General features: G+C 43.3%; 1 protein-coding gene across 1 annotated transcript in view; it reads left to right on the top strand.

Moving 5' to 3' along the window:
- Window positions 1-26,810, top strand: part of XYLT1 (xylosyltransferase 1) — a 280,499-nt gene that overhangs the window by 228,038 nt on the left and 25,651 nt on the right. Inside the window, exons 6-8 of the mRNA XM_083153287.1 lie at window positions 5,322-5,538; window positions 19,224-19,400; window positions 25,657-25,919. Of these exons, the coding sequence (XP_083009413.1) occupies window positions 5,322-5,538; window positions 19,224-19,400; window positions 25,657-25,919 (657 nt within the window). The remainder of the gene's footprint in view (window positions 1-5,321; window positions 5,539-19,223; window positions 19,401-25,656; window positions 25,920-26,810) is intronic.

Below are 26,810 nucleotides of genomic sequence, written 5' to 3'. Positions count from 1 at the left end.
GGATAAAAAGCTGGAGGGAAACCTCAAGGCTATCTTTGAAGGGGTGGGGTTTACCTTACGACCCCTTATTGCTTCAGCCTGGGTTTCTAAGGCCATGATAGAGTGGGCTGGTGAATTATGCACCATGCTGCAGGCTGACCCGGGTGCATTACTGCTGGCAGAAAAGATTAAGGCAGCAGCAGAATATGCAGTTGAAGCAGAGGAGGAAGCTATTAAAATGGCAACCAGAGTGTCCACAGTCTCCATTAAGGCCAGGAGAGTGCTTTGGCTAAAAGCCTGGGAAGCAGACAATGAGTCCAAGAAGGCTCTGGAAACATTAGCCTTCAAAGGAAAGGTACTCTTTGGTACCAAATTAGAGGAGATTATAAAACAGGCCACAGGCGGCAAAAGTACATTCCTGCCGGCCTCCTCAGCAAAGCAGACGTCCAGATTTTCTGCTTTTAAGCCGTCCTTTCGGCCCTCCCCTAGAGGTGGTGCGTCCTTTCGAGGACAGTCTTTCAGGGGAAGGTTTCAGCCCTCTAGAGGCAAGACACAAAAGTCAAAATTTGGCTCTTTTCACAAGAAGCCTGCCAATAAAGGAGAGGATAAACCCTCTGCATGACTGTCAGGGGCTTTGCCCGACAGTGACAAAAGTGGGCGGGCGTCTCACGCTCTTCAGGGACGCTTGGGCTTCTCTAGACCAGGATGCCTGGGTGCTAGACATCATAACACAGGGTTACAAAATCCCTTTCAGAGGGCCACCTCCGAAGAGGTTCATTCCCACATCCTTACCAAAGGAGGCACGGCTGCGTACAGCTCTTGTGAGAGCAGCGCACTCCCTTTTGAAAAAAGGGGTGGTGACACTAGTCCCCAAGACAGAGTGGAAGAAAGGCTTTTACTCCACGCTGTTCCTGGTGCCCAAACCAGACGGGTCTTTCAGACCAATACTAAATTTGAAGTCTCTAAATGTTCATTTATGGGTAGACCATTTCAAAATGGAGTCTCTACGGTCAGTACTCCTGAGTCTGGACCAGGGAGAATTTTTGGCGTCCATGGATGTCCAGGACGCATATTTGCACGTTCCTATACACCCGGAACATCAGACCTTGTTGAGGTTTGCCATAGGAGACCTGCATTTACAATTCCGGGCGTTACCCTTTGGGCTAGCAACCGCGCCAAGGGTATTCACAAAGATAATGTCAGTAATGGCGGCGGTGCTGAGGCTCAGGGGAATCACAGTAATACCCTATTTGGACGATCTCCTGTTCAAAGCAGAGTCAGCAGCCATGCTGCAGAGTCACTTGGCAGAGGCCATCAGTTTTTTGCAGGCTCACGGCTGGATTTTAAATTTGCAAAAATCTCAGTTGGTACCGTCACAAAGGCTCCAATTCTTGGGAGTCATACTGGACACCCATCTTCATCGGGTATTCCTCCCGGAGGTAAAGGCCAGGGATCTGGTCACCCTAGTCCAGGAGATTCTCAGGGCTCAGAGCATTTCAGTATGGAGGTGCCTCAAGCTCCTGGGGAAGATGGTGGCGTCATTCGAGACGCTTCAATTTGCCAGGTTCCACTCTCGGAGGTTCCAATGGAACATTTTGTCAGCTTGGTCAGGAAACACTTTGACCATGAAATCCGAGATGATAGTGCTGTCTTCGGACACCCGAGAATCTTTGAAATGGTGGACAGAAGTAGATTCCCTTCAGTGGGGTCGGTCATTACAGACCTGGGACTGGTTGATAGTAACTACCGACGCCAGTCTCAGGGGCTGGGGGGCAATAGTCCTGGATCTCAGGCTTCAGGGCCTGTGGACGGCAGAGGAATCAGCGTTACCAATCAACATATTGGAGCTGAGAGCTGTCTGGAAAGTCATTTCCTTGGCGGGAGACAGGTTACAGAACCTCCCTTTGAGGATTCAGACCGACAATGCCACGGCTGTGGCGTATCTGAATCACCAGGGAGGTACACGCAGCAGATTGGCCATGTGGGAGGTATCCAGAATCTTCCTATGGGCGGAACAGAATGTTCCAGCTGTATCGGCTATATTCATCCCAGGAATAGAGAATATAGAAGCCGACTTCCTGAGCAGGGAGGAGCTCAAGGAAGGGGAATGGAGCTTACACCCTCAGGTGTTTCACCAAATCACTTCGATGTGGGGAACTCCGGATGTGGACCTGATGGCATCCAGGATCAACCGTCAAGTGCCCAGGTTCTATGCCAGAACAAGGGATCCACTAGCGGAGGCAGTGGATGCCATGACTATTCACTGGCAGGGAGATCTCCTTTATGCATTCCCACCAGTACCAATGTTACCGAGACTTCTGAAGAAAATACAGGGGCAGAAGGTTCCAGTGATCTTAGTGGCCCCAGATTGGCCAAGGAGATCCTGGTACTCGAGGCTTCAGAGGTTGTCTGTGGACTCATGGCGTCTACCTCTGAGACCAGACCTTCTAAGACAAGGCCCTTTCAATCACCTGGATTCAGATCGATTGATTTTGACGGCCTGGCTATTGAAACCACCATTTTGAAAAGAAAAGGGTTTTCTGAGGCAGTAGTACAGACTATGATAAAAGCCAGAAAAGCTGTATCTTCGGCAAATTATTATAGAGTCTGGAAGACTTACATTCGATGGTGTGAGAGAAGAAAGGCTCATACATCTCATTTTAAGCTATCAAGAATGATGGAATTCTTACAAGATGGTTTTTCATCGGGCCTAAGCCTTCAGTCACTGAAGGTGCAGATTTCGGCCTTGTCCATCTATTTCCAGAAAAAGATAGCTATTTTGCCGGAAATTCAAACCTTTTTACAAGGAGTATCCAGGTTGAAACCTCCATACAAGCAACCAGTAGCACCTTGGGATCTATCACTGGTTTTGGAATGCCTTCAAAAGGCACCTTTTGAACCTTTAAGGTCGGCTGACTTTAAGTTTCTTACGTGGAAGCTAGTGTTTTTGTTAGCAGTAGCATCTGCTAAAAGAGTTTCAGAATTGGGAGCTTTGTCATGTAAATCTCCTTTCTTAATTTTTCATGATGACAGGGCTGTTTTAAGAACAGTGCCTCAGTTTTTACCGAAGGTGGTATCTACCTTCCATTTAAATCAGGAGATAGTTCTACCTGTGTTTCAACCCCCAGAGGGTTCTAAGAAAAGGGACAAGTTGAGAACTTTGGATGTTGTGCGTGCCTTACGCATATATGTGGACAGAGTGAAGAGTGTCAGGAAGACTGACACATTGTTGGTATTGTATGACGTACACAAGATTGGTTGGCCTGCATCTAAGCAGACTGTTGCTAGGTGGTTGCGGTCTGTGATAGCCTTTGCATACACCAAAGTGGGTAGACCAGTACCGGCCAAAATAAATGCGCATACCACCAGGTCAGTTGCCACCTCTTGGGCGGTTCGACATGGGGCCACAGCTGAGCAGGTTTGCAGAGCTGCCACTTGGTCATCTGTTCACACATTTGCCAAATTCTATAGATTCCATGAGTTCGCGTCGGAGGACGCATCATTCGGGCGAGCAGTGCTGAGAGCTGCAGACCTGAGCGTACCCTCCCAAAGGACCGGCTCTGGAACGTCCCAGTGTTGAGCTGTGTCACCAGGACCATTGAAAGAGAAAAAGGGATTTTTGTAAGAACTTACCGTTCGAATCCCTTTCTCTGATATGGTCCTGGTGACACAGCGATCCCTCCCTTACGCTCAGTAAGTATGCCAGAAGTTTCATGATGTTCATGTTAAAATGGTTAAAAGTTAACAGTTTTCTGTTATAAAATGTGCATATAATATGTGCAGGCGTTTGTACTGAGTTAATGTATTCCAGTGGCTTTGAAAGATGAACTGAAGAGTCCAGGGATGCAGTAGGGGAGGAGCCTACCCTCTAAAACTTTAGGATAGGTGCCTGGCTCCTTCGGACCCTCCTACATCCCAGTGTTGAGCTGTGTCACCAGGACCATATCAGAGAAAGGGATTCGAACGGTAAGTTCTTACAAAAATCCCTTTTTTGTGGTTTCCCTTTTTAAGGTGTTTGCAGATAAGTTGATATAATTCTAGTAGTAAATACAAAGCAGCTTAGTCTAAAATTGTCCATTATTGGCTGAAACTCTACTGTTGCCAATAAAAGCCGCCTCAGTACTTCCTATTTTCCTCCCAAGGAATTATGACCTATTTAAAACGAAAATTGTATTTCATTTGGTGCCAATGACAATTCTTGAGCAACAATTATGGTAAGGTTGTGTTACAACTTTGTTATTTTCTTGTCAATCAGGCATTATTTTATTTAAAATAAGAATGTTTTGTACTTTTTGTTCATATGCGCTCTGTGCTGTGATTATAGTTGTCATTTGCCTTGTTTATTTGTATTTCCCAGAAGAAAATATTTGATGCTGAAGTAAACCTAAAGATGGATAAACTATCTGTTAAATGAGGGGACAGCAGCAGGATTAGTAAATATAGTGAGGGGATACATCTGATATCCGGGTGGTGGGGGGATGCCGGTGGTCAAAAGACCCCAGGATCCCTATACCGAAAATACTGACTGGGGCTTTGTTAAAAGGCTAACCCCCTCCCTTACTCCCCTCACTCCCTCCCTGCATCCTGACCCTAGCCTTCCCCGCTACTCCCTAAACCTAACCCCCCAAAAATGCCGCCTAAGCCTAACCCCCACCTTCACACAGCCCTCTCCCTGCAGCCTTTATTTTTCTTCCATGCGGCCGTATGCGAGCAGATGTCTAAGCGAACGCAACCACTCACATGCTAGTGAGGGAATTCGGGCAGAAGGGGCAGGCATTCTGCGGGCCGGCATTTACCTGCTCGTTAGTCAACGCATATACGCAGTCTAGCGAACAAGTCTGAATCAGGCCCAATGTTGGAGAGTAGTTATGATTTTAAGGTTTCTATTAATACATCTAACGATCTTTTAAATATTTAAGTAATGTGTTTGATTTCATCAAGCAGTGGAAAAGTGGACCAATGGGGGGGGGGGGGGTTATCCATTGCAACCAATCAGATTTGACCTAACGTGCTATAGAATGTAATTGATAAATGCCTTTCAAAGCTGATATGGGCAAGTTCTATTCCCGGTGAAAGTCATCACAGCACTAATTTCCAACTATGCACCCTCAAGACACCCACACTAAACATATGCTACTTGCAAATGCCCCGTCACCAATGGAGATGTAGCTGATATGTGTATATATCTGAAGACATAGAAGACCACGTTCAGTCATTTATGTTTGAATATTCTTCCTGGCAAAAAGCCTGTCTTTGCTAATTATCTGCAATATGATTATACCATATACATACTGTATATATTTGCCTTCAGTACAGTGACGTTTTTTTCTTTTTTGTTTTAGATTCATCAGGAAACAGGGTCTGGACAGGTTGTTCCTGGAATGTGACACACACATGTGGCGTCTGGGTGACAGGAGGATCCCGGAAGGGATTACTGTAGATGGTGGCTCAGACTGGTTTCTTCTGAACAGGAAATTTGTGGAATATGTGACCTTTTCCAATGACGATCTAGTTACAAAGATGAAACAATTCTATTCCTACACACTGCTTCCCGCTGAGGTATGTTACATATATATATACCTTGTCAGTGTTATATGAAACCATGGAGACTGATGACTAGTTAAACATAACTCTTCACGTGGGTCTGCGCTGTCATTTCAACACCATTATATAGAGAGCCCTACATGGTGGCAGCAGTCGGAACACAACCTTATTAAATCGCAGTGTGTTTGTCATCATTAACCTACATTATGGGGTATATATCAGACAGACATTTCTGTGCTACGAGAATTGTTAAATTGCTGATACATAGTAACAATCTTCTTTAGCATCTCGCTGCACCTACCGTTTCCATCATCAGCTGGGTATTATTTATGTATCATCAGCTATTAAATATACTAATTCCACTCTACGGGATGTGTCTGCGATGGCTTCACAACACTCGTATTTAGTAGTTTAATCTCCGCATTCACCTGCCTATAGTTATGTAGATGTTCTACCTACATGCAGTGGTGGTGGAGGGGGAGTTATTTCCTACTCCCTGAATAAATTTGGGGATAGGTCACCACTGAAGGTTGACAGGCCTTAAGTCGACACTGACAAAATGTCGACATGCCTAAGATCAACAGGATCATAAGGTCAACATATGCATTAGGACGACATTGGGAATGGTGACAAAAATGGTCATTCAGACAAATCTGTTAAATCTATTTATGCTGATGACTGCTTTTGTCCATTTTCCAGCTTTTGGGAGCAAATGGTTGATTGTACTATGGCCCTTATTCTGGTTCACTTGCAAAGGCAAATTCCTTCTCAAATAGACAAAACCATGTGCACTGCAGGTGTTTCACCACAGTGACGGCAGCCAGAGGGACATTGGGTCTGGGCGGCAGCTTGCAGCCATGCCCCACAGCTGAGAACATTGGGCATGGCCTTGTGGGAGAGCCAATGGTATAGGCCACACCCCTTGACACTAGGTCACGCCCCCCCAAATTGCTGCCGCGCAGTGTCCCTCTTTTTGCCTCTCCAATGTTGGGAGGAGTGTTTGCGATCATCTAACATTATGTTGTTAACAAAAACCTGAAACGTGACATCTGTATAGAGCAGCGGTTCCCAATCTGTGTGCCGTGGTTCCCAGGGGTCCTGCAAGGCACTTGCAGGGGTGCCCCGGGTTGGTGGTCCATGACCAATTCAAATTATTTATGGTCAATGTAGTATGGAAAATTAGTGCCTGTGACTTCTAATTATAAAATAAGTGGATATACAGAAGTGAATCATGTTCCTCATCACATAACTGGATGATTTTTCTCGGTAACAAACGTTTGGCCTAGTAGAGACATGAAACAATTCTGATACTCTTGGGTGACGTGAATCAAAAAAATGTTTGGGAACCACTGGTATAGAGGGTAATATCTCAATAGCAAAGGCTAAGAATCCGTTCTCTTATACACATCCATCCTGTTGTCTATGGCAGGTTTCCAAACTGCCATTACAGTCCAGGTTTTCAGGGTATCCACAGCTGTGGCTGGTAAAACAGCAGACCAAGCAATGCATACACATGTCACCGCAAGGATGCTCACATAGGCCCTTATTCTGATCGATGCGGATATTCCCGCTTGCGTACGGGCCGCCGATGTTTATCTTCTGCGCATGTGCAGAGGTCACTCTGCGCATGTGCAGGCGATTTCGCCGCAAGGATTCTCTATACGCCGCACAGGGGGCGTAGAGGGGCGTGAGGGGCTACTTATCCTCATTAGCCTATGCATACGCCCCGCGTTTCATGGGCGTTCCCATGCAAACGCGGGGCGTATGCATGGTAATGAGGCCGTGACGCGTGGGTACGGGGCGGGCATCTGACATCGCCGGATGTCAGCTGCCCGCCCCCATACAAGATTTCACACGGACAAGTGTCCGTGTGGTCTTGTGTTGCGGGACCTGGTGGAGCGTGCGGCCCTGCATTCGATGTTCGGCGACCATCGAATGCAGGGGCTGCTCCCACCATGGAGGAGGCGTATCCCCGTCCAATTTCATGCGGATCGCCACATATGCGCGTACGGACGGCAGGTGGCGATCCGTATGGAAGGCGGGGATTCGCCTGCACGGTCGCGGCCGCATATTCTGATCGGGCCGCACCGATCAGAATAAGGGCCATAGACGGATGGGTATAATTGCATTAGAATATGAGTCATTTGGCAGCTGTGATCCTTGACATAGGCCGGCCCCTCGTGTCTGAGTCAAAATCATTGGGTAAGTGACTAAGCTATGGTACTCTATACCAGTGGTTCTCAACCTCGGTCCTCAGGGATCCCCAACAGTACACGTTTTGCAGGTCTCCTCACAGAATCACAGGTGATATAATTAGCTCCACCTGTGATCTTTTAAAATGTGTCAGTGAGTAATTGGTGCACCTGTGTATCTGTGAGGTGGACCTGGAAAATGTGCACCATTGGGGGTCCCTCCTCCTGCTTGCTGCACTACAAGTCTCAGCTGGTAGCACCTCATATGTCCAGGGTGTGCAGTTTAGGGCCCCTCCCCCTGGGTCCCTGAGGACCAAGGTTGAGAACCACTGCTCTATACCAGTACGGACGGTGTAATGGTTAGCATTACCACCTCACAGCGCTGAGCTCATGGGTTTGATTCCCACCGTGGCTCTAACTGTCCAGAGTTTGTATATTCTCCCCGTGTTTGCGTGGGTTTCCTCCGGGTACTCCGGTTTCGTCCCACAATCCAAAAATATACATGTAGGCTAATTGGCTCCTAACAAATGAACCCTAGAATGTCTGTGTGTGCATGTACATGTGGTAGGGAATATAGATTGTAAGCTCCACTGGGGCAGGGACTGATGTGAATGTTCAAATATTCTCTGTACAGTGCTGCGGAATATGTATGTGCTATATAAGAAACTGTTAATAAATAAATAATACCATATGCACATGTGATAGTAGATTAGATGCCTTTGTTACAAGAAAAGGTATATTTACAGTAGCTATAATTAGTAGAGAACATGATTGGGGCAATTGATCTGGGGAATTTATCAGATTGCCTAATTGGCAACTGTCACACTGGGGAGGTTTGTTTTACCATTAGCATTACCAAGCTAGACTTTATGCAATAGCCTTTTTCGACCATCATATATTTCATTAAATATTCTGGTGAAGGGGCCTATTCCTCATCCCCTGATAATGACAGTTTTAAGTCGCCGAGAGTTGCAGTGGTGGATACTTATCGGAGTACTTCAGTATTGCTGCAAGAACAGCTGCTGTCCAGACGATCACAGAAGTAGCAGCGGTACTTACTGGTGCCCGAATGTATGACTGCACATACTGGAAGTCTCACACGTGCACAGAAAACGGTAAATTTTACGGCAGTATAGGAGGGTTTCCTCTTCGCAAGCCAAAATCTCCTTCCATAAAAAAGAGTAGGGCCTCTAGAACCAACGCCATCTTAATATAGTGATCGTTTTCCAAGCGTACATTTGCCAAATACTAGGCAGCCATGTTGGGCCCCTAATAGTGAATGGGCAGGTTACATTAAATATGCATGATAACGGGCCCGTAATGGATGACAAATAGGATGGCTAAGAATGATATGTTAATTTATCGAGATTACAAAAGCATACTTGATGACCGTTTGAGAGATAATGTAAAGTGAATTCCAGGTGTAAGGTATGGTGACGAGGCACAATTAATAATGTCATGAAGCTCCTGGACCACTCATGTCTCTCAGGAAGTAGGTGGATCTGGGAGACTTGTGAATCCTGGAGAGAATGAAGACTCTTGTAAGATTATGGGTGAAAGGTAATAGGACAAGATATTCAGAAAGTGAGGTTTTGTAAGAAATCTCCAGGTTTTTTTAAAGCGGCAATCATTTACACTGCAAAACCAGTTTGATTTTCCAGTGGAATTGATTGCCGCTTTAAATTATTTATTTATTTTTATTACTTTTTTGGGGGAGATTTCTTACCAAATCTCTCACTTTCTGAATCTCTCATCTGATTACATTTCACCCCTGTATGTGGTAGAAATAATTATATAGCAATCTAATAATAAAAAGTAGGTGTATTCATGCTCAGTACGTATGTAATTTACTGAGACCTTGCCCAGTATGTGGATCTGGGAGGCTTGCCTACTGTATCAGGAATCTGGGAGAGCCTCCCAAAATTTGGGAGACTAGGGAAGGTCTATAGATGCAGTGCAGTGGTGGAACTTGTGAGTGAAGGGCCCTGGTACAAAAGTATAATTTGGGCCCCTCCTCTACCCCAAGCAAAGAATTCATTGTTGGTCTATGCAGCAATGGAAAACTTAGTTCTCTGGGGCCCCGGTGCAATGCACCTGTTGCACCAAGGGCAGTTCCGCCTCTGAATCAGTTACAACTTTTCACAATCCCTCTACTTCATACAAATGCAATACAGATGGAGGCGCGCTCATCTGTAGCCCCGGTGCATCGTTTGCCGAGACTGAGACGCACGAGCGTCCATTGCTGGCTCCATCTGTACATCTATAAAACAGGTTACAGTGATGTACTGGAAAAGACCCAACTGCATAACAGCATGAAGCATATACTATATAAGTGATCAGCTGTGTAGTTCATGTTCTGAGCAGGATTACTAGTAGCATAGGGTGTGAAGATTTTCCCTGTGCACAGAGGAATTTCTCACCACTTCATTCTATAAATCTAGGCCATTGCGCTTCTCCCAGACTGCTGGTTGTCATAATTTGACTGGTTGAATGCAGCACACATGTTAAATAATCCATTTTAATTCCATTTCAGTTGCAATCACCTTTTCCTCTCAATTCTGATAACCTTTTCGTCCATTATCTTGCAGAGAATTTCTGTATCATTATGAAAGGACACAGGGCAATGGATAATTGGGGAGTTTTGCTGCGCTCCAGTGAGAATGCATGCCTTTATCATTTAACCAGCCAATTCAAGCATAAAACACACATTCACTGGGTTGTCACGTAGCATTAAAAGATAGCAGGGGGATTATTTGGAAGAGCACACTAGTTCTAAGCTAATGCTGTGCTATTTATTTATAGAGTCATATATTTATATCCCCCCTCCCATCAACCAAATTGCAATCCTTCTCTTGGGTCCAATCTGCTGTTTATTATACAGATGGAGCAGCTCACATTGGAGCTTCTCCTGGTGATTCTATCACCATTCGCCAGCCACCGCTACCCGCCGCCAGCTGACCAAAGGGGGGTGCACGAGACGCTTGCATGCCCCGTTCCATCTGAACCTTCCACCAGTCTCAGTAGCTCCCCTGCAGCCCCCCTCCCAAGTGCCCCCAGCTCCCACCAATCCCTGCCCTTCTCCCTGAAGCAGGGAGGCCACTCCCCGATGCCGTCCTGACAGGACACACGATTGTGTATCTTGCTTGTCCCCTTCAGATGGAGCGCCTGTCCGCTAGCCTGTGCCAGCTTAGGACATTTGGTGGTCCAGCAAGCTGACTTGAAGGCGCTGCCTCTGTAGTTTTAAATTTATTTGTACTGTATGAAAAAAGTGGAGAGTGTTCCGGCAGTGCGGCGGGTGGCGGCCAGGTTGACTCAGGCCCTAAATATACTGAAACTGTTATATCTGTGTGCGACTGAGTCTCTGAATCTATATGCAAAGTGCTACAATGTAACAGTCACAGCTTTTTTCACAATACAAGTTCTGTTGTGCTCTATATACAAACTCAGTCACACACAATGTAAGAACACCAAATTAATCATTTAAGTCGCATTTTCCACAAAATAAAAGGCGCCCAGCGTTATCAGAGCTGCACAGGACCTGGCGGCTGGCTCATGCCAGGTATCTCACGCTGCATGGTGTATTGAGGCTAGATGTATGATGACACATCTGTATTTATCTATTTTTCTATCTGGCATGTTAAAGGGCAGCTATTACTTTTACATACACACACAGTGGGAGCAACCATTTTCGGGGTGGGTTAAGCCGATATAACAATTCAGTCAATCAGATCATAAAAGAAAGCTGTAATATCACTAGCCTGTGCTACAATATTCTTGATTCCATGTGAACTGAAAGGCTGAAGTCTTGTTATAGTAATGCATTCCACAAAAAAGGGGCGTAATTATAATGGGTAGGGTTGCCACCTCATCCCTTTAAAACTGGAGACATATTAACTACACAGGTTCTGTGGCTAATTAAAAAAAATACAGTTGGAATGAAGTCTGATGGCTGTTTAAAAAAAAAATTGTTGAAATTGAGTCTTGAAGTGAGCCAGCCACAGAAACTGTGTAATTAATATGTCACCAGTATTAAAGGGATGAGGTCGCAACCCTAATAATGGGTGCAGTGTGCACGGTGCACCTGGGGCTCACATCACACATGGTGCTCTCATTTTTTAAATATTTATCCTCAGAGTCCAGCAGCAGCAGCCATTTTTCTGATGATACGCGCAGAGGAATCTGAGTGCTCTAGCGCTCAGACTGAACTGTGCTCCGCTACTCCTTGCAGAGAGAAGGGGACCCGTACGGAGGAGGCTGCACACAGGCCTCCTCCTCTCTTTAAACGCCCCTACCTCAACAGACAGAATATCATCACTGTGGACCTGATTTTAAATGAAAAAAGCAAGAAAATGGGCAAAACCATGCTGCACCACAGGTGTCTAATGTGTGCTACATGCAAAAGCAGCCAATATGTGTTCCCCTTACATGGTTTGTTCCAGGCACAAAGTTATTTTTTTTTTTTTGCTAAACTTATAAACATGAATCAGGCATAATGTGCAGATGATGACTATCCTTTGGAATAGTGTGCAATCTATGTCAACCAATCAGACATTTTCTTTCTCTTATACTTACTCTATATCAGTTATGTTATGACAGGAATTCTCGCTGTAGAGCACAGGTACATATTGTGCTTTTTGTATATCATTCATTTTTTATGGGTGTGGCTATGTTTTCACTCCAGGAAGTAAGATGTCATCCTGATTGCATTCTGTTGTACGCCATGTCACAAATGCCAATTTCAATCATGTCTCAGGGACTTTACTGATGAGCCAGCCCAATATCTGGGCACAGAGGGACTTGCGCTGTTGTGTTGGACACATATTGGAAGTCATTTAATTAGAAAAAACAACCCATAAAAAAATGTCCATATGCTGAGGTATATTCGCTATCAGACTTCCATAAAATGTAGTAAACCTAATACAGCAGAAATAACTCTACATAAACATAATAGGTGCAGAAGTCACTGATGAAACACTTATCAGCAGCTGGGTTGTATCTGCAATCTCAGCAAATCAGAAGCAGGTAGATCGTGCCAGCATCAGGGAATATTTGCATCTGTCAGTCTGTATTTATTTGCAGTTATGTACATGGCCATGGCCCCTAGATTTTGCTGACTGGTGACCAGGGACCAGATGCACTAAGCTTCAACAATGATAAAATGGAGAGTGATAAACAGCCAGCCAATTATCTCTTACCTGCCATGTCACAGACTGTGTTTGAAAAATGTCAGGCAGGAGCTGATTGGTTGGTTGTTTATCACTCTCCATTTTATCACTTTTGAATTTTAGGGCATCTGGCCCCAGATCCTTGTCAGTCCCAGCAAAGATTTGTGGGCCTGCCTGAATTGCAGCGGCCATTTCATGCACAGGAGTACAGGACATGTGTGGAGAGTCCGTCCTGGCCGGTAAAGACTCCTCCTGTACAACCCGACCTGCAATGTCTGCTTTCTCCAAACACTGTCTGGCTGCATAGAGCTCTCCAATAAATAGGGTCTACTGTATTTTTGGCTGGAGATTGCAGCTTTGGAGAGGGCAGTGATGTGGTTATGGGGAGGTTTTTTTTTTTTTCTTTTCTTTTTTTGTTACCTCCGGGTTGGATGCAGAGGAGTGGTTTCCATGAGGATACCCTGTTAGTTGTGTGGCTGTGGGAATAGGTTGCCTGGGATATAGCTGCTTTATATTGTTTGCATGCACAGCAATGTGGCTGCTGAGGGCTGGTTTGTCTTGGGGTACCTTCTTAATTGTGGCCATACCTTAGTGCTCCCAGCCCACGCTAGAACAAATCCTACCTGTGTAGCTTCTTTTATGAGGTATACAATGATTTTTATGGTTCGTATTACTACCTCACAACATTGAGGCAGTGGCATCACAAGAGGGGTGAGGGCTGCTCCCGGGTGTCACCCTTCCTGGGGCGGTGACAACAATACGCAGACTCTGCAGTATTGTTGCCTATCTCGGTGCTTCGGTTCCCTCCCACAATTTAAAAATGTGCTGTCAAAACTCTCAAAAAAATTAACCCTAGTGTGTACATGTACATGTGTTTAGGGCAGACTGCAGAAGATGGGCCAGGTGGTTCTTTTCTGCTGTCAAATGTCTATGTTTGTATGTATATTAGCATCGGCACCAGTGTGTCACAAAAGGGCATGATGACTTTTTGGAACACTCAGTGATGTCAGGATTCAAAATGCTTAAATCAAGTTATTCTCCATCCACTTTTAAATAACATTGGTTTGTGTTGGGAATATCTCTCATACAGTATGTGCTTCCAGGATCTCACCAAGTCAGACTGTGAGCATGATAGCTATATAAATGCTTCAACCTACACTTATGTGAATCAGAAAAGATTTAGAATAAATTGTACAGAGAACTGTAAAGACCTGTATAGACTGAACATAATGTTTTAAAAGGCAATTCAGTCTGTAACATAGCAACATTATAAGGACAGTCTCTTCAGCATCAATTAAGTTAAACCATTTTATCTTCCTAAGTAGCCAGTATGAAACACTTAAAGAAGCAATTTCATGTTATGTTTGACCCTCTAGGATCCAGGCTATAACATCCATAGTAATCTTATTTTTATGTAAAGGATTTTCAGCCTCCACACAATTTAATGAAAAGAATAAACCCATTGCTCTGTCTCTGATATTGGTGCCCGAGGCTTGGCAATGGGATCAAGAGCTGGAAATTGGATGGATTTTCCTGGCCTGTCCTGTAACGCATTGGGAGCCGTTCCTTCTGCCTGTGAAGACTGTCATATTGCACTGCGATGAATTGGAAAAATTGTGCTTGATTTAGATTTGAGATTTGCAAATGTGCATGCAGCAGCTGTGCCAAAATATACAAATGTTGCTGCCCTCTGATTTGTTTTGTGATGCCCACTGGTGGCTGTGCAAATCCCAGCAGCAGGGAACAAACTTCCATATTTAATTTTATGTACGCTTTGCGTCAATGCTGTTGACTTGCGTGTACTGTAACTAAGACTTTGCCCCTACGCGATTTGCCCACAGAAGGGCTCACGTCGAGTTGGCTATATTCTGGGGCCGGTGCAAAGCTGCATACATATTTTTGTCATACCGTGCGTGCTCTGAAGCCGACTGTCTGCAAATATGGGCGTGCAGAGTCATAGATAGCTCAGTAGCCTCTCTGATTGTGGGTGATGTCATAATTCAGTGGTAACCGGTTCATAGGCCAAGTTTAGCAATGGTTTGTCCAGAAATTTACAGTTTAAGTGTCTGTTAGATGTGCCTGCTGCAGTCAATATTTTGACACCAAAAAGTCAGCATGCACAGTCGACATAGGCAAATAGCTGACACATTAAAAGATCTAGATGAGTTTTTCGTGTTTTTTGTTGATTTTTTGTAGACTTCATCATGTGGACTCCAAATAAGTGTACTGTTTCCCCGCATGTCTCACTTCACTTGCCATGATTTGTTCCCAGTTGAGGTCCACATGGATGAAAAAAGTCCGGGCAGCAGCGGGCTATGACTGATTGGATTGATCATGCAACATCAGGGAAAACCCAGAGTGTGGGGCACCATGTCATACTGACATCCAGTCCCCGGCCTTCTCAGCATGGACACAAGTGTTGGGGAAATGAGCTGTATACTGTACAAATCAGGTTTATTAATGTGACAATATTGGTCATATAAAGCACCGGTAGCCAGCGCTTGTGTTATCTGGCACATGAACTACAAGTGCCAGCATAATTATGGCTAACAGGGAATGCTGGTGCTTACAGACATACCAGCATCATGTTCTTACTTCAGGGTTGAATGGGATCTGTAGTGCTGCTTAATAAAATGTATTGTTAAAAATACAGAAATCCTTTTTAAAGGGTAACATCCACAATAATTCCTTTTCTAATTTACAATATACAGCAGGATCTTGTTTTTTCATCTTGACATGACTGAGAAAAAAAGATGCCTGTCAGGAACTAAACAGTAAATAAACTAGGCTTTGTTCCCATTGGTCAGAGCATAGAAGAGAGAACCCACTGTATCAACTAAATGGAATTAATACAAAGATGTTCATTTGTACATTTCAGAACAATCAGACTAGATTTCTCTAGCTCTGACCAATCAGGGCACACTCTGTATTTGATCTATCGTGCCCCTGTAATAATTTCTCCACCTGACTTCCTAATTTTATATATATTTTTACATCTGCAAAGTAATTTTAGTCAACTTCAAAGACTCACACACACACTGGGTGTTTTTGCCCAGTTTGTATGCCAAGTGATCATGTGAAAATCTCAGGCCGAAAAATTGCTCACATACACACTGAGCGATTTTCCCCCAGACCAGTGATTTTCAAGTAAAGGGGGGGGGGGGGGGGGTGTTTACCGGGGTGGACCACTTTTAACAATAGGAAACTGTGGAAAGTGGTTCACACGACCTTTAAAAACAGGCCAACGGACGGCGGCGACCGATGATGATGAGGGAGCGTACATCAGTGCTCACCGCTCATCAACAGCCATACACACTTGGAGATTTTGAACTCTAAGTAGCTAAAACCATGAAAGCTGAACCTCTTTTGAGCTCAAAATCACCTAGTCTGTATGGGCCTCAACCGTGATTACCCAAATTTTGCTTTAACACTGCCTTCATTAACAGACATTCAAATGAGCAGCAGTCTGGCTGACTTAAGCTTGTCCACTACAGGCAGAGCACCAATCCCAAACCTTCTGTGACATAACATTATCACGCATCAACAAGTTGTCGATGAATTTCAGCTGCTGATGTGCCCATTATATACATCACACTATATACATGCCACAATGTTTGACCATGACACCAACATCCTGTCATCTTACACCTGATGTCGGGGCAGTATGACTGATATGGGGGTTCAGTATAATGCCAGTTAGGGGAAGCAGTGATCCACCTGCTATTGCCTGGTGGGAGATTAGAATGAAATAGAGACCATTACACATGATAGAGGTCTTGCTACCTTACATATTGAGCCATCCCCCATACACAGAAAGCAGTGGCAGAGGCAGACTCTCCTAATATCCAGAAGTATTTTATTTCTTGCCTGTTTCAACAATGGATTTAAACAAATTACAGTAATCATGAGATACAGATTAGCTTCTCTTCCCTTCTACGATGCCACCTCATTCCAAATAAAAATTACATACTGCAGAAAGTCATTTTTGTTTAAACTCAGAAGTCACCTAGGTGAGTAAATCACTTAATGAAATGGAATCCAGGAGGCAATTGTTTTTATTATCTGAATTGTACATTTTACCATTATTTGTGAAACATACAAAGAAATGTATCCTGTTAATAACCATCTGGAAATATGTCATATTTAGCCCTTACCCAATTACAGCTGATGATGGAGTGCAAGCCTTGTGGGTAAATGAGATATTCATACGCAGTTTCTATTTCCTGAAACATTGGCAGAGCCAGCCCAGACACCCTAGGTATAGCAATTGCTAACATATAATCAGCTTCCAACACCCTACAGCAGTGGTTCCCAAACGGTGTGCCGTGGCTCCCTGGGGTGCCTCGGGACACATGCAGGGGTGCCCTGGGTTGGTTGTCCAGGACCAACTCAAATTATTAATGGTTAATTATTTATAAGCAAAAGCAATGCTGGTGGCTGCCATTAATAAAATGTGTACAAACAGAAGCAAATCCTGTCCTTTACCACATACCTGACCCAAAGAATCACATATAAACCCAATCTAATAAATTTATTTTTGGCCTAGGGGTGCCGTAAAAAAATTTTGATACTCTAGGGTGCCGTGATTCAAAATAGATTGGAAACCCCTGCCCTACAGCAAATAAATGAATAAAACCTTTGTTGTATTTTAGACATTTTTAAAAAATTTCTGATATTTCTGAAATAAAATATATTGAAGAGAAATATTCAATGTCTGCCAGATTGTATTACAATCATATTCAGCATAATTTGTGTGTATTTGACAAAGAATTGGGCACTTTATTGTATTCAGCTTTCATCTTCTGATTGTCCGTTTTTGTCCTGCTTATTGACCAATCAGATCATGGGAAAGATTACTGCATGACCAATCAGATCATTGGAAAGTTAGAAGCAGTAGAAGATGAAAGGTTGTGTCTAGATCCACTTCGGTTTCTTGATGAGGATGTGACGTTAGGAGAGGGTGGAAGTTGTTAGATGCCCACAGTGGTTTTTATTTAATCTGTAATTTATGTAGGTTATTTTCTTTTATTGCAGCTGGATTGTTTGCTCGCCACGCTTCGGGCACGGTGGCTCGCTTTGCTCGCCACAGATTTATATTCCCCCCTTCAGGTGGACCCAGCGCATTATGGGAAAAGTCAAAAGACAGAAGTAGTTCTAGCCACAACTGAAGATGAAATGTCTCATCTTGAGATGTGATAATGTCAGTCAGAAAGATAGGCCAGCTCACAGACAATGTAATGTCTATTCCTTGAAGGCATGTCAATGGATGTTCGCAGACCATCAAATGATTGCTTAAGCACTCGCAAATCTAAGTCACTCTCTGGTGACTCAGATTTGTGGTGCCCAGCATGAACAGGGTGGGCAGCTGACATCAGGTGACATCAGCTGCCTGCCCCCGGGGCACCCGCGTGACTGCCATTAGCATGGGAATGCCCAGCATTTTCATAAGAACACCCGTGAAACGATGGGTGATCCCATGTGTACGGCCCGTGCCCACACTGCTCCATTTCTGGCGACTTGCGTCCGTTCGCAAAACATCACTCCTCCATGTGAACGTGCAGGGGAGTGAATCAATCAGAATGACCTCCATTGTCTGTTAGCCATCTTGATCCCAGGTCAGGGGCAATGCCATGATGTGGGGAGGGTAAAGGCCCATGCACACTGGGTGATTTTGAGCTCAGTTTTATCACTTGAGCTGCTTTCAGCTCAAAAGCCGCCCAGGCAATAAGTGCTGATGCACACTTCCTCTCCATCGCCAGCAGCCTCCGCTCATCTGCTTATATAGCGTCCTGCAATGGAAAGCCGTTCACAGCGGTAAAAATCCCTGGGCAGGGGGGAAATCTCTCAGTGTTTATGCACTGAGCGATTTTCAGCCCAGTGAGGTTAGCGATCATCGTTGTGCATACACGCTGGGCAAGAACACCCAGTGTGTATGCAGCTTAATCGAGGCAAGCAAGAAGCCACAGATAGTGGATGGAGCGGGGTCCTTAATAACATGAGCACTGCTTGCTTCACATTGATGCAGAAAGAGTTGTGTCAGACACCTCGTATATAAGAAGGTACATCATGCAAAATAGCTTTTTAGTTATGTATTTTTTTCCACTCTAATATCGCTAGAATTCTGCAGTTTTTTCTCAAAACATTTAATCCTTAGTCCTGCTGATAAAGTGTTTCCAGAGATCATCCAAGTATCTGTTGGGGCATATGCGTAAAAGAAAATTGAGTGCACTTTATGTTTCTGCATACCTTATTCTTGGCAGTGTTTGCATCTATTATATTTTACAGTTCACTTCATGCATTTGATATGACTGGGAGACATCTAAACTTTGTTTTTCCATTTCAGTCTTTCTTTCATACTGTTCTGGAAAACAGCCCTTATTGTGACACCATGGTTGATAATAATTTGCGAATCACTAACTGGAATCGAAAACTAGGCTGCAAATGTCAATATAAACACATTGTGGACTGGTGTGGCTGTTCTCCAAATGACTTCAAGCCATCTGACTTTCATCGCTTTCAGGTATGTATATTTTCATTACAATCACTTGTAACGAGTCATCTAACACACAGATTTGTATTTCCCTATTCTAGCTGCTTTGTTACAGGAATACTCTATATTTATACATTCATTCAACCCCTGAAATACAATGGACTAAACAGAGAGAGACAGGTGGTCAGCAGTTCCGCTCCATTGTTTTGCTGAATAATAAATTATTTCCTGTATTTGTTCCTGTTAGTTTCAGTGTGACCTCATATTATATTAGTTACTGTCTCCCATAGGGGTTATGAGTCACTGCAAGCAGAAAATGACACCGGTTAGCTTTTGTCAATCAGATGTTTCAATATGAATTAATATGAAGTCAATTATATCACATAAAGACACACTTGCCAACCTTATAGCTGCCAGGTTGACACAGCAGGAGGGCATGAGTAAAGAATAGGGGGTGATTCATGGAGCGTATGGTATAATTAATCATAGACGGGATTCTAACGGGCGTTTCTCCACGAGGTAAAAATAACCTATGAAAGTCGGGATTCCGATGCCTGAGAAACGACCGTCGGAATCCCAACTGTTGGTCAATCATCCGGCACCCATCCAGGGCAGGGAGGCATTACTATATTTCTAATGCCCACATTACCGGCATTGCAAAGTAGGCGGCTGGGCTAGGATGACCGGTTTCAGTGCAAAATGCATCATCGCCCTGCTCAATTTTCCTAAATAAGTGGTGGGTGTGGAGGGAAGAAGGCAGGAGGTTCAAGTGGGATGCGTGAGATTGACCATTTTTCCAGGTGGCTGGGAACTATTCTGGGAGAGTAGGCCAGCCATGCGTAAAGGCTCTTCAACATGACCCCTTCCGCCATGTACAAAATGCTCTACCCCTAGACTTCCACCTCCATTTAAGATTTCTGTCGCCTTTGTTGGAATATCTTTGTCATCAGTTAACTAGTTCAATACAGTGGGCAGTATTCATCTAAATTCAGCCTGTGGGGAATTAAACAATAGAGCAAACCACAGCAGAATCTAGTCCCCCAGACTGAAATCTTAGTCACTATGGCGACCAGTCATCTGGTATTTCTTGATGCCTGGTATGACTTCAGAAAAAGCAGCAAGGTAAATTGGCTAACTTCAGTATACAGTGATTATTCCTTTGCTTACAATTTTTCTTTCACTGTATGCAAAATTAAACCATAATCGTTCTACTATTCAGTGCTGTAATATCCCATACTGTACACTGACAAATGATTATACTTGTGAATTAAAAGATTGCAAAAAAACAAAGACTAGCTCATACACTGGCTACAGACACTTGCTGCAATGGTACATTGGTTATCGGACCTGTTTTAATGCAGGAATAGCTTCAGGACTTTCTATCTGAGCGTTCTTCAGGGGTGTACACACGGCGCGATCCTTCTAAGAGACTTTCACTACATAGTCAAAATCACTTAGAAGGTTAGTAAAGATCGCTGACAAGGTTAGACAAATCGCCCTATGGGAGATAGCGATGTGCGGCACCTTTAAGTGAATATCGTTTAGTGAAAAAATCTCTTCTTCAGGCAAAGAAATTTTGTCTGTATCACTGGCTGTCTAGTTAAAAATGCTGATATTCACTGCTGATGGCGATGTTCACTAGACGATCTGCAATTAAATACCAACCCAGTATGGTCAATAGTCAATATCGTCATAGACAAAACTCGCTTAGTCAAAATCGCTGGTGCATCTGGTCAAACATTGCTGTTGTGTGTAGTCAAAATCACTCACTAGCAAAAATGGTTATGGTGTGCTAGGTCAACACCCTATGGTCGACAGTGATTAGGTCGACACCTATGAATCGTTTACATACTTATGGTCGACAGGATCTAAATGTTGACACAAACTTTAGGTCTACCGTGCCAAGGTCATCAGTCAAAAGGTTGACGCAAGTATTTCACTTTTTTTTGTGTCCTGAATGTTGACACGAAAAAAAGTGCACCTCGTCCCCTAGAAGGGCTCGTTGTGCTCGCCATGCTACGGGAGCGGTGCCTTGCTACGCTCAGCATAATGTTTTATTCTCTCACCACACTCTAGTGCAGTGGTTCCCAAACTGTGTGCCGTGGCTCCCTGGGGTGCCTCGGGACACTTGCAGGGGTGCCCTGGGTTGGTGGTCCAGGACCAATTCAAATGATATATGGTTAATTATTTATGGACAAAACCAGTGCTACTGGCAGCCAATCATAAAAGCTGTGTACATACAGAAGCAAATCCTGCCCTTTACCCCATAACTGAACATCAGGATCATATATAAACATAATCTAATTACTTTTATATATTTTTTCTACATTATTGGGGGGCCTAGGGGTGCCGTAAAAAAAATTCAGATACTCTAGGGTGCCGTGATTCAAAAAAGATTGGGAACCCCTGCTCTAGTGGATGTTAGGGCATGAATTACTGTCGGCACATGTCGGCTAAAAAAATTGGAAAACTTGTGATGTGACATCCTTTAGACCCTGTTGACCATGGGTATGTCGACCATTCACAGGTGTCGACCTACTCACTCACTCACAAGACATGGTGAACCTAGGGTCCGGATACCAGCAAACATCGCTCTTTGTGACCACCCCTTAGGTGGAGTTCCCCCATATATTAGCTTCCAATATTCCGCTAAAGGTGGAAATCTGTATTACAGCCTGTGGACATTTGCTTCAATTTTCTAGCCAACACTAGACATACAAAAGCTCTCTGCTGCTGCTACCTGTCCATGTAGTGCTGAGTATGATCAGTAGAGACGTCCGCTCTATTCCTAGTCAGTATGCAGCGGTGCTGAGCCAGTAAGACGCTGTTATGGGAATGTGAGGAAGAACAGAGAGAACCATACACAGGACAGAGGGCACTTATAAATCTAGGTGCACACCCGAATGATCCGGTGATCTTGCGACGGCCAGTGCGATGTATTGGTATATTGTGCCCACGTGTACACTGCAGGTTCCACCATATGATGGCACAATATGTAATTACAGTATCATTGTTGGCAAACTGCATCATAGGCGTTTTTTGGTATGCACTATACTGTACGATGGTCATTGCGATCCATCATTGAATGCAACATCGTCCAATGTATTGTACAATGTTGCCCTTCAGTGTTAATGTATTGAGAAAAAAACAATTGCTTTTGTGGCCACCTTATTCAATAAAATCCAATATACTTATCCTTTGTGCTGTACTTTTTTGTGTGTGTTACTCCGATTCCCTCTAAATCTCCTTGTCTGTTAGCTAGAGGTGCCCAGGATGCTGCGAGAGCATTCAATGTATGCAAATAAACATCATTTACATTCAGCAAGCTTTGTATGTGAATGAATTTATGTTCACACTTAATGGATGTTATGACAACTAAAGGCAAGAGTTGGACAGGTCTAGTCCACAGCATTTATCTTTCAGCTAAGATGTATCAATGTGGAATCATCTCAGCCACAACCTTGGTTTGTTCTGTATCCACTTGTGAAGGTCACAAGGAAACAGCAGCAACTCAGCCGCTGCAGCAGACACGATGTGTGCGGACATCAGCCAGCATATTGCTAACATCAAGTGGCCAATAATGGAAATCTCACTGCAGATGCCACACAATCTATTTTATTACCAATCTTTTATTAACTAAATGTTCTGACTAATCAGAGTATTATGTTACCATTTCCCTGCAATCTGTATTCTATTACCGATCTGCTCACATAGGAGAAGAGGCCGCATTTGGCCAACATGTAATTGCTGCAAACAGTATCCACTTCTCTAAAAAGTCAATAGTCCCACTACAAATCAATGTGCTCTCCTGTGATGTATCTGGCATTGTCTAGACATAATTAAAAGCTATAGGTCATGCAGAACATTTAATATTTAGATCCTTCTGGACAAAATTATCACTGAGTACTGAAAATATATTCTATATCCATAGCTCTCCACAAAAATGTGTGTACAGCATGTTTATATACTGTGTGTTTGTGTGTGTGTATATATATATATATATATATATATACAATGAAGTGGATCTCTGAGGGCACAAGTGTCAAAACAATTCAGGTTGACACTCAATGAAAAAAATACTAATTTAAAAAAGTGTATTTTTAAAAATTTAACATGTGACCGCTTCAAGGCTTCAATGCATGTAAACATTGATCCGCCAGGATTATTATACATATACAGCCAAGTGTGCATCAGTAAGATGGTGAAACTCAGCGCGTTTCGTCAAGCATGACTTCATCAGAGGTAATAGTACAGAACCATTCGATTGGTAAACATAACAATTATCAGTCAGAGGGATATTTCCACTATGGATTGGATCAAATTAGATTGTGCTAGCTGATGTAGGAGCTCTTAATTATTATAATCCAATTGGAAATGTATCAGTGGGCGAAAGAGTTTTAGAACAGAGGTAGATCAAGAGTCCTCTGCGATCTTAACTTCTACGGAAACTCGACACACAGTGTTAAATAGGCAGTAGTTCTCACATCTAGGCTCCCAGCACAGGCATATGTGTATTTCTGGTATGTCATTCCTGGGAGCCTAGATGGGTGTGATATAGGGGTCCGACAGTCATTATCCTGATGGGCCGGACCCAGACAGCATGGTGAGCGCAACAAAGCCTCGCTCGCCACGCTGCGCTTGCCACACTGCGGGCACGGTGGCTCGCTACGCGAGCCATCTATTCTATTCTCCCTCTATGGGGGTGAATGCCTGTCGGGATCCCGACTGTCGGGACCCCGTTCGGCACCCGCCTAGATGTGGGTAGCACACCATTTTATTATCTTTTTTAATTTTACCCTTTTTTTTTACACTGATCTGTGCATGGTTCTGTCAAGCTCACCTGCCAGAAGCAGGTCTATTTTTCTTGAGATTTTTGTTAATGTTTAGTGTGCAATTTTAAAAATCGCACCCTACTATTAGATTTGCAATTTTTATGTTTTTAATGAGAAAACATCTGGATGCAGTTTTTGAAGTGCGACACGTGCAGGTTTTTTTTTTTACCACAAATCGTACATGTCTAAAAATCACATATCACCCAATATGACAACACACATCGGGAGAGGTTTTTACAGAACCTCAAATTTTGCAACTGTATTACAAGTCTAGACAACCAGACAGGCCTACCAGAAGCTTCATGCAGATGTCAGGAAGGAGTCTATGTGATTTTGAACAGTTCATTAAATATAATCTTTTTTCCATAGACGGTCTGCAGGCTGTGTTTTTTCTTTTAATTTTTACTCATTAGTAAATTAAATATTTTTGTTTTTGTAGTGAAGATATTTATGTCTGGTGTCTAATGGTCATATTCTGAAAAATCAGCCATCTAGGAAACATTAGTTCCAAGTACAGTTTTATAATCAATGTGTGTTTGGGAAGAAAATCCATTTTTCATTTTAGCAACATATTCTTGGAAATGTGGTAAATGAGTTACGGTTTGTAATTATATAACTACGCAGAAACAGCTGGTCTGGTGCATTTTAATATTACATGCAGTATATTTTGAATTAATATCTACTTAAAATATTTGTATTCATTGCTTGTATATTAATGCAGGAGTCCTGCAAATACATCATTTATTTCCTAAATAAATTATGACGGTGAGAGGACATTGCGTCTGTCTTTTACGCCTGTCGCTGTGGGGTTTATTTACCATTTGGCGGTTTCAAAGCTGCATTTATTTCAAAGGCAATATAGACCCCTGCTTTAAATCTGCAAATTAAATAAATATCAATTGCGTTTTCATTCAGATGTAATCATTTGATTGCTGGAAAAACTCAAACTAACTTAAAACCTAATGCCGCCCAATATTCAGAGGTCAGTTTAATTAGCAGTCAGTCTGGTTCTGCAAGACAACTTAACTTCAAATTCACACTGCGATTTCCATCTGTAATTCAATTACAAATTTATGTTGCTTGTATTTTCCATGCAAACTTGTGCTGGTGAAGCCGTCAAAAAAATATTTTATTGTGTTACGATTGTCTGAACACAGTACAGAACCTCAGGTGCACCCTCCCGAGGAATACATTTGCACTTGCGGCCGATTCAGACCCATTCGTTCGGGTGTGAATTCAACCCCTTGTCTGATGGTTGGGAGTTATGTATATGTATATGTAATGTAAAATTACAATTATCCCAGGGCATGCTGTGATTCAACATATTTAACTGTATGTAACACATGTGAAAGCATAAGGCATCATTATTTTTTAACTTGTGTTACAATACATATGTAAAAACTTACAACATGCTGTGATGTTCATCATTTTTCTTTTGTGTTGTGTTTTTATAGCAGACCTCAAGGCCAACCTTTTTCGCACGGAAATTTGAAGCTGCAGTGAACCAAGAAATTATTGGGCAGTTAGACTACTATTTGTATGGTAACTACCCATCCGGCACACCTGGCCTGAGGTCATACTGGGAGAATCTGTACGATGAACCTGATGGAATTCACAGTATCAGTGATGTCATGCTGACTATGTTTCATTCATTTTCCCGCATGGGACTCAAAAGAGCAGAGGCGTCCCTTCATACCGATGGAGAAAATAGTTGCCGGTATGTAAAAAAGTGTGCCCTAGATTTTGTAGCATTAACCACCAGGCAATATTATGAATTTATTTCCTAGCCTTTGTACATGTGTGACGTAGCTATGCTGGTTAACACATGCGCAATGACCTGGAAATGAGGGACTGAGGAGCCCAGGACAAGATTCAGGACTGGTTGTGCTAGAGGAGGTGTTGCCCTCACCTGGGACTTCCAGTCTGGACTGCAATTAGGGAAAGTGGTAAGCCACTCCTGTGCTATAAAGGCAGGCCTATTTGGCTTCTGATGCAGTCCCTATGGACTGTTGTCAATTTATGTGAATGTGTAGGATCTCACGCATGCAGACCCCCGGGACCCAGAGGTAGGAACTGCTGCAGGTCCCAATGTCTAAATAAAATATTATAACATACTCCGTGAAAGTAAAGTCAGCATTTACAGTTCATAAGGTTCATGTTATGGAGTTTTTAGTCCATAGGGGACTGTCCCAAAAACCTTTCCCCATATTATAACAGTCCTATGAATATATAAAACTTCCATATCAACAAAATGAAATGTTGCTAGTAATCTGTACAGTTATTGTCATAGTACACTAGCCGGAAGTTTCTAACGAATTACAAGAACCACCATGATCAGCACAATGCCATAAACAATACTGCAGAGACATAACCCCTCTGACAATATTGCAAAGAACAGCAATTATGAGACAATCTGTGACTCTTCATCCTCACATGACCAGCCCTATTGTCCGTGTGCATATTTAAAGAGTAGCTCAATGAGAGTCAATACTCCATTTTTGTCCTGATCAAATTCCTCCTCAGACCGTGGAGTCTAACATAAGATCGATCCCCGCATCAGCATGTTGATGTGCATTTCTCAGCTTATTTTGTCCATATGGCAAAAAGA

Source organism: Crinia signifera, chromosome 7, assembly GCF_055691185.1.
Source record: "Crinia signifera chromosome 7, ASM5569118v1, whole genome shotgun sequence".
Lineage (NCBI taxonomy): Eukaryota > Metazoa > Chordata > Amphibia > Anura > Myobatrachidae > Crinia > Crinia signifera.
Note: the sequence above shows the minus strand (reverse complement) of the source record. Positions and strands in the feature narration are given on the sequence as shown.